This window comes from Cajanus cajan, chromosome 3 (genome assembly GCF_000230855.2).
Source record: "Cajanus cajan strain Asha chromosome 3, NIPB_CcT2T_4, whole genome shotgun sequence".
NCBI lineage: Eukaryota > Viridiplantae > Streptophyta > Magnoliopsida > Fabales > Fabaceae > Cajanus > Cajanus cajan.
Genome location: NC_138519.1, coordinates 77,824,313 through 77,833,230, shown reverse-complemented (window position 1 = coordinate 77,833,230; position 8,918 = coordinate 77,824,313). Strand labels below are relative to the sequence as shown.

Below are 8,918 nucleotides of genomic sequence, written 5' to 3'. Positions count from 1 at the left end.
TTCCTCCATCTATTTTTATCGTATTATTCATTATATTATATTTAATCTGTCTCACATCATCACATCGTGATATACAAAGTTACAAAATGCAAAAAGATATTGGTCATAATCAATAAAATGAGAAGAATGAACCAATGCACATTCCGAGAAAAGGTGGCAGCTGAAAGTATCCGGTTTGGCTGAATAAAGGGTACAACGGTCATTGTCCTGTACACATTTCATCATTTCCTTCTTCCAAACGCAACAATTAAAGTGTTGAAGCCTTGCTTGGTGGAAGAGTGGTGTCGTAGGGGCACAGCACATTTATTTTCATTCATTGACACTAATCTAACACAATATTTCATGTGCCAAATACGAGATCGCCATTACCACAACATTGACTAGTGCTAGTGCTTGCATAATTGCATTCCATCCTTTACCATGCTTCTCTGAGGAAAAGAAAAAGAAATACTAATAGATTTTGGTTACTCCGAGGAAAATTTGAAAAAAAAAATAAAACATGTCGGAGGCTTTGATCAATGGATTGGCTGGAGCTGGAGGAGGGATCATTGCTCAACTCATCACATACCCACTTCAAACTGTACGAATATGGTTTCAAAAATTTGTTCTTTTTCCCTTTTTTGTGAAAAAATTTCCACTGGGTCTTCATTTAAGGTGCTAGAGATTTAATTTTTCCGCGGTGATCTGCAGGTAAACACTCGTCAACAAACCGAGCGTGATCCGAAGAAAGACAACAGGAGTCAGGGGACCCTCGAAAGAATGTGCCAGGTTTATATTTTTTACCGATTTGTTTTTAGCTGAGTTTAATTTTATTGATCTTTTGTTTGTTGTGGTTGGTAATTGTGTTTGTGGGAAAAAAATGTTGTAGGTTGTGAAAGAAGAGGGGTGGGAGCGGTTGTATGGAGGCTTGATGCCATCACTAGTGGGTACAGCTGCGTCTCAGGCGAGTTTTTTTTTTTTTTTTGACACCCTTTGTTCATTTTATTATTAAAACATCCATTGTAATTTTAGTGATTTTATTATTAAACATCCAGTGTAATTTGAGTGATTTATCTCATTTGATCGTTGAATCAGTGGAAAAACTGGAATGTAGGAATTCTTGTAACGGATTTGTTTTGAGGATGTTATAGTACAAACGTATTTTTTTTAACCCTCTCTTCGCATGATTAATAACAAAGAAAATTGAAAGCAGTTCAATTGGTTTCTGTATTAATTGTTTTTCTGGAAGAAATATTAACAGAAGTTTGACTTGATGAACTGTGTTTGAAACTTTGACGTCTGTGTCCAATTTTTGTATGCTCGTTTCTCTAGTTTTTCGTGTTAAATCTATTAAAAATGTGAAAGTAAGTTATTTTTGCTTCGATTACGCGCATCAGTTTTTTTTCCTAACGCCCATCCAAACATACCGGATGTAATCGTCACAAGCCAACAGGGGAGTCTGCTGTTGATTCATGGGATTAATACCAATGTAGTTGTTACTCTCCAGGTTTGCTCTCCATATTATTGTCAAAGACTCGGTTTAATTGTTTTGAGGTTTGATAAAATAGACAAGGAAAACTAGTTACTTCTTTGACTATATGACTTATTTATTGACATATAGTCTGATTAGATACAAACTTGAAAGTATTTTTGAGAACTTCTCTACCGGAAATAACACTTTATTTTCAGTAAAAAAAATAATTTCAAAAACGCTTCTAACTTGTATTCAAATACGCTCTTTATGAAATTTTGTGATTTTGGTATATTATTGAATTGATTCACCAGAAGGCAGAGATACAGGTAAATACTAATCTGATACAAGAGGTCCTAATATATTTCCTATAATAAAGCTGAATCATCTATAAATCAGGAAATAGAAATCAAATCATATAAATACAATATTCACAAGATTAATGGCCTATTCTAAACCTGATTTCCTTCAACACTCTTAATAGACTTCATGCCCGTTTGTTTTAGATGTGGGTAGAATTGATTTTGATAGAATTGATTTTAAACAGTTGAATGTGATTGGGATGTGTGTCCAAATTAATTTCAATCTCAAATTTTACACTGAAACGCTTGCCTGGGAAATTGATTATAGTTGTAAACCAAATGGGCCCCTTGTTTGATCTTGATGGTCAGTAGTGTAGCTTGTAAACCTTGAAAATAGATGGAAGTTTTCCAACTAGCCTTGGTTCTTGCATGCTATATGGTAACCTGTTTGCTCAATGTTCTGTTAGGTTTCAATGTTTTAATATTTCACAATTTTATGGTACAGGGTGTTTACTATTATTTCTATCAAATATTCAGGAACAAAGCCGAAGCAGCTGCACTAAACCAAAAGAAAATGGGCATCAGTGATGGATCTGTTGGGATGCTCTCCTCACTTCTTGTTGCTGCATTATCTGGGTACTTTGTTTTCAAGCTCACTAGTTTGTTATTGCCCTTTGCCCCAGCAAATTTAAGTTATTGAATACAAGTTTTTTTACATCCACAGCAGTTAGTTTGCCATATTAACATCATAAATGTGGTTGTAAAGGTTCTATTTCTATGTTTCTCAAATTTAACCATGTAAAAGAGTTGCTGAAGTGACCTTCCCATAAGCATAAACTCTTTACTGCCGATCATGTTGCTTGAAAGTAGAAACTACTGATTATGTCATGTCTCACTGGTTCAGTACTCATGTTGCTCGATTAATCTTTTTGTAGGTGTGTTAACGTGCTCTTGACAAATCCCATATGGGTAGTTGTTACCAGAATGCAGGTAAATTGCTAGTTATCCATCTCTTGTTCTCTCTTTCTTTCTGCTTTCATTCCCCTCCCTGCATATCCTAACCCTTGTTTCTCTTTTTTCTTGGTATACACTAAACATTATAACGAGAATAATTAATGTAGATATCTTCTGGAAAATATTCCTTTTCTCCTGATTTTATTTCCGTGTCTGAATATTTAGAATAACAAAATTATTAAGATTGTTGCTAAGGATGTGTATTTCCTTTCTGATAAGCTAAAGCATTTCCGAAAGTATTTCAATTTTGTACATCGATAAGCTTGGAAGGAGAGTGATCATGGATTTGAATGCTAGTTTGGACTGCAAAAGGTTTTGAGCTTTCATGGATTTGGAAACTGTTTGGGACCTGTGTATTAGGCACCAAAACTGATTTTTTTAGGTTTAAGTGTTGCAGTATAGAATGTGATTAATTGTTTTCTTTTGCTATGTGTTTCTCAAAGTTATCAAAATTATGTGTACTTCTCCTTGCCTCACTCAGCTAGTAAAAGTCGTAGATTCTTATCTTTTTTAGTTTATATCAAAAACTATTTTTACTGTGCAGACACATAGAAAAGAGTCGAATGGAACTCCATCTGATCGGGGATTGTTAGTTGCCACTGAGCCACCAATTCTTTCTGCAGTTGAGCCTCTTCCTTATGGAACTAGCCATGTGGTAAGTAAAGTCTATATGGAAATCTTAAGTAATTTAGAGAAGTTACCCTATATTCTCTACTCTAATAAGATTAAATGTTTGGAAAACTAATCTTATAGTCTTGATTAGTATAGTAGGATTTTTATAGTTGGAATAGATTCTCTGAAAATATTCCAAAAAAATTGATTGATGATTTATGATTATCATTATTTCCCCCTTTTTATAATATGCATAGTTCTACTAGTCCTGATAATGCTTGGGGATTCCTAATGATGCTGTTATTCTTTTCAACCCCTCTAGTTTCCTTTTGTATGTTGATATTTGAAATTTTGAATGCAATTTTTCAGATTCAAGAAATCTTTGATGAAGCTGGAATTTGGGGTTTCTGGAAAGGTGTATTACCAACATTGATCATGGTATGTTGAAAGTGAATCTCTTTCATGCTGAGGGAGCATTACTGATTGGTTGTTCCTTAAATTCAGGTAAGCAATCCTTCCATACAGTTCATGCTGTATGAATCCATGTTGGCGAAGTTAAGAAAAAGACGTTCTTTGAATCAGAAGGGTAGCAATGGGGTAACTGCTGTAGAGGTATAATGTCATTTTGCAAACTAGATAACATCTCTTGAATGATGTTATATTCACACTTATATTATCTCTTATGTTGCCTTTAATTTTTTTTATTACATTGTCGTATTAATATTCCCGTATGATGCTAGATATTTCTTCTTGGAGCTTTAGCAAAACTTGGAGCTACTGTTGTAACTTACCCGCTCCTCGTTGTTAAGGTATGTCACGCTAGCTTTCTCTCCTGGTTGTGAAATATAATTAGCTTTCTATGATGTTGGTTTTATTTGGCTAAATGGGAATTTAGAACTATATTTTTTAAACTTCAGAGCTGGAGAATAATGGTAAAAGCTACCATGAAAAATGTAGATTTCTTGTTAGGTGATGATGCCTATCAAACAAAAATGCAGAAATGCGATGTTTAAATTACATGTGAAAGATAAAGAAGAAAAATTCTAAGCTGGCCGCAGCCTTTTTTATATTATACTGTTGAAGAAAACAAAAAGAAGCATGAACCAATTTGAAGAGTTAACATGGAATTTTGGGATCACAAAATGCTGTAATGTTGCATATAATTCACCTTTGTATTTTTCTAGGACCTTGTGGCCATTATGATATTGTACAGTTAGAATGTTGTAAAGATGGAGGAGATCTGATTATATATTTGTCTGTTGCATTATATGAAAATTTTAATTCAGAACCATTTATGTTTATGATATACATATTTAGCGATAATGAGCTTCATATTTTTAATATGTTTGACATTGTAATAATCTGTCACCAATAATTTTTAAATTTAATGTAGATTTTAGACAATTGTATCATTTACATTATTTTATTCACTTGTTTTAAATATGGTGGATGATTTATTATAAATTTATAATTTACTGAATGTGTCTTATTTTAAAAATTTGTTGTGTTTGCATGTGGTTGATCTGTGTGACATTGATGTCCATTATTAACTAGATGTAATGAATGGGGAAGACTGAGAAAATGATCTCTGTCAAAAATGCTTTTCTCAATTTCTTACTGTGAAGCACCAATACGTTCTATCACTTCACATATTTGCATATAACATCTTTCGTATACTTCACCTAAAAATTTGTCTGTGAAGTATCAAAGTCTTAAATAAAAAGTTATGGAATATAATATACATACGTGTTATCAATAATAGATAACGGCCTATGATAATGAGCCCGAAAATTGGCCATAAACTTATGGTGGATGGTGTGATGGCCTATGGGGGAAGTCCTGACTAACAAAAAATTACATATATACATGTTTACAGAAACTAAAAGAATTGCAAAAATAAATTGGAAACATTATGAATATATTAGCAACAGCAGACTTAGACTAAAATCTTGAAAGAAAAATGTCATAATTCATTAGTCTCATAATCTTATCACAAAAAGTCATAAACATAATGTTATGACAATATGCATAAGAAAGAGATCAAGAGAAAGAAGACGACATACAAATTACGTGGTTCAGTCAATGTGACTTACGTCAACGGGCAGTTCAAGAGTTTTTTATTTCTGAATGAGCAGAGATATTTGATACAAATGTCTTTTAGCCTTATAACAAGGATAAAATATAACAGTCCCTTAATACTCCATTACAATCCAAATAACAGATGAAATAGTAAGGACAAAATATGAATTCAAGGCATCTCAACATATAATTAAATGTTCTCATCCTATGTCTAAGGAGGCATGACTTTGAGTTTGGGTGCTAACATCACATGTTTAACAAAAAAAACACAGAACAAAAGAACAATAAACACCATTTTGAAACTATACAAACAGAGAACTAAACATTGAACATTGAGCATTGAAGAGATGAAGAACCATAACAGTCAGTGGTGTCACACAGAGAATAAGAGACAAAACAAAACCAAAAACAGAAGGAAAAAAAAAAGCGAGGAACATTTGAAGAACGGAACAGATGGAGAACAGGTAAAAAAATAATTTAAAAAATGGAAGGAATAAAAAAAAAGGAAAAAATACTGTTCTATCTTGTTGGCGGACAGCACTATATAACATTAAAAAACAGATGACGAATATTGATGAAGCTCCAAACCACCATGTTATTCCTTTTATAACGGTGCCATTACAATTTTTTGACAACTTTGATCATACGAGCCATTGAAGAATGTACATTACAGAAGCATAGAAGTATTGTCCCTTAATGAATTAAAAAATGGAAATTGTCCTCTTTATGAATAATCTCAAGAAAAGAATGAGATGGATACTATTCCTTTTTCTTATTAATAAACAATAGGAAGTAATTTACCATGATAGTTATTGATAGTTTTCATTGTTATTAGTCATGTCCACCAAGGAGTACATTCTTAATAAGGAAAGAGATGGATACTATTCCTATTTCCTATTTATAAACAATAGGAAGTAATTTACGATGATAGTTATTGATAATTTTTATTATTTTTAGTAATGTCCACCAAGGAGTACATTCTTAATTTGGATCTGTATGACTGCAATCGTATATTTATCATGCTTTATGAATTTTTATACATATCTAGATATATATATATTTTACACGTATTGTATCTAATATATTTTTTTGAATAATCGTATTGGATACATGTTGAATCTTTGCATCATAGATTTCTTACTTTTATGTTATTTGCACAGGCAAGGCTCCAAGCTAGGCAGGATAAAACTGGAGACAGGAGGCACCATTATAAAGGTTTAAGTTATGATATTTTGTTATGCCTTGTTTAGCAAGAGAGGTTATGAGACTTTATTGCTGAAGTTTACAAGTTATTATTAATATTGTCCTTTTTGTTGCTCTTGTCTCATCCACACACGCTTATATGAACAAACTTCCATTCTGAATCCAGTTAATTGAATATTAGTTTCAAGTTCTTGAAGTTTGACTCTCGCTTCACAACTCTTCCTTTCTTCTCTAAAGTTGCATAGTTTTCTTTAAATTCAGGTACATGGGATGCTATTATTAAGATGATCCGCTATGAAGGGTTTGATGGGTTTTACAAAGGTATGGGCACCAAGATTGTACAAAGTGTGCTGGCTGCTGCTGTTTTGTTCATGATGAAGGAAGAACTAGTTAGGGGGGTTCATTTCTTGCTTGGTAAGAATTCAGCCAACACTGTAAAGCCAAAGAATCTATGATTGGAGGCCATTAAAACTTGATCAAGATTTCATGTACCATCTTTAGTAGACAAGTTAGTTCATAAAGTAGGGGAACTAGAGTGATTCAAACAACATTAAAATATGGTTGTAGCTGTATCTTGATTATTTTCATCAGGCTTGTTTCCGTGATGGAAATTCCTGCCAAAAATTACATGATGGATTCATTGGTTCGTTTCAAGAACAAAACAGTGTCGTAGGTTGAGTATGCTGCTGAAACCCTGAAGCAAATATTCCTTTTTACGAATAGGAATATAATACGAACCAAATATTATTGTCACCATCAAATTTCATCGGTAGTCTAGTGGATAAATGAAAAATGCAGATCGCAAAAGACGACATATGCTTCGACTATTCTATTCCTTTCACCAAAACAAACAAGCACAAAGGGTCTCAACCATGTAAGAATAAACAACACCCTTGAGCAACAAGGTCTGTTATAGTTGATAAATAACTTTGTTTCTTAAATATAATGTTAGGGGTATGATTTCTGAGCGATGTATATGGAAAAGCAGAAAAAGAACTCATTAGAAAAGGTAATCTTTTAAATAAATCTTAGTATCTAAGAAGTTTAGTCCTTTCATCTAAAAATATTTTGGATTACCAAAAAATAAATAACACGTTTTTACCCTCCAATTCAATCAATAATCATGTTCACTTACCAGTAGCATCGCCACTAACCTCCCATTTTTCTTTTCCTTTTAAAACGTGGGATTGGATTATAATTTGAATCAACCCATTAACAAAATTCAAGACAACTCCACAAAATGTTTCAGTTAGAATTAACTTTTGATTTTACCGAAATCAATTACAAAATCATGTTGAAGGCCAAAACAATAGTAAGTAACTTCAACCTTTTCAATTTATCATCGTGATTTTGAGGGTCAAAATTGATTCTAGGAGGTATTCAAATGTGCTAATGATATTTAAAATTTTATATTAATATTTTAGATTTCATAAAAAAGTTATCATACAAATTCTTAATATATTTTTATCTTTTATTAATTACATTTCTCTCTCATCTATACTCTTAATATTTTCTCGCTCACAAAATAATAAAAAATACATTTAATTATTCAATAATACTATAAAATGACAATTGAAATAGAAAAAAACAAATATACTAAAACATTAAAAAAAATGGAACAGAGAGTGATGACAACAAATCAAGCTTTCACTAACTTTAGAGCATAATTTGTTCCCGTGTTTAAGGTCCAGATGTCCCACCCATGTCGTACCTAGGCCCATTTAAGAATGACTCACTAACTAATCAGGGGTGTTATTATTAATTTACTCGTTTTTTTTAACAACTTTAAAATCCTTTTTACTATTTCTTAAACAAAACAAAACATTGCCAACGATACAGGATCTGTCCTTCACCACCATTGCATACAATTTTTTGTATTACGCAACACTTTTTACATTAAGCATCTCACGTTTTTTATTTTTATAATTATTATTATCTTGATATTTTTTTTTTATTTCTCTTAAATATTAGTATTTTAGAATTTAGAGGATGCTGGATGCATTGCCTTCTTTCTCCTTTATTCCCAGAAATTACACCTTCTTATCTGAATCCTAATGTACTAACCAACTCCTTTGAATTCCTACAACACTTGGGGACTGTGATATCTTATCTTCCTTTGATTCCTTGAACAACTCCAAAATTGATGATAAGTAAAGTGAGATCTGTTAGCAAATAAATAAATTGGCTAGAGTTGACTCATGGAATAAATGGCCCTCAGAACAGGTGGTTTGTGTCTGCCCGTATTGACATGCGGGTCG

The 8,918-nt window shown here is 32.4% G+C and overlaps 1 protein-coding gene across 1 annotated transcript; it reads left to right on the top strand.

The window, feature by feature from the left end:
• The first annotated feature begins 221 nt into the window (after positions 1 to 221).
• On the top strand, positions 222 to 7,413 carry PXN (Mitochondrial substrate carrier family protein). Its single transcript, XM_020356028.3, has 11 exons — positions 222 to 580; positions 691 to 768; positions 869 to 943; positions 2,258 to 2,388; positions 2,688 to 2,742; positions 3,311 to 3,421; positions 3,748 to 3,816; positions 3,883 to 3,990; positions 4,119 to 4,187; positions 6,618 to 6,672; positions 6,922 to 7,413. Exons 1-11 carry the CDS (start codon positions 500 to 502, stop codon positions 7,113 to 7,115), a joined length of 1,026 nt encoding a protein of 341 aa, XP_020211617.1. The 5' UTR covers positions 222 to 499; the 3' UTR covers positions 7,116 to 7,413.
• The last annotated feature ends 1,505 nt before the right edge of the window (positions 7,414 to 8,918 follow it).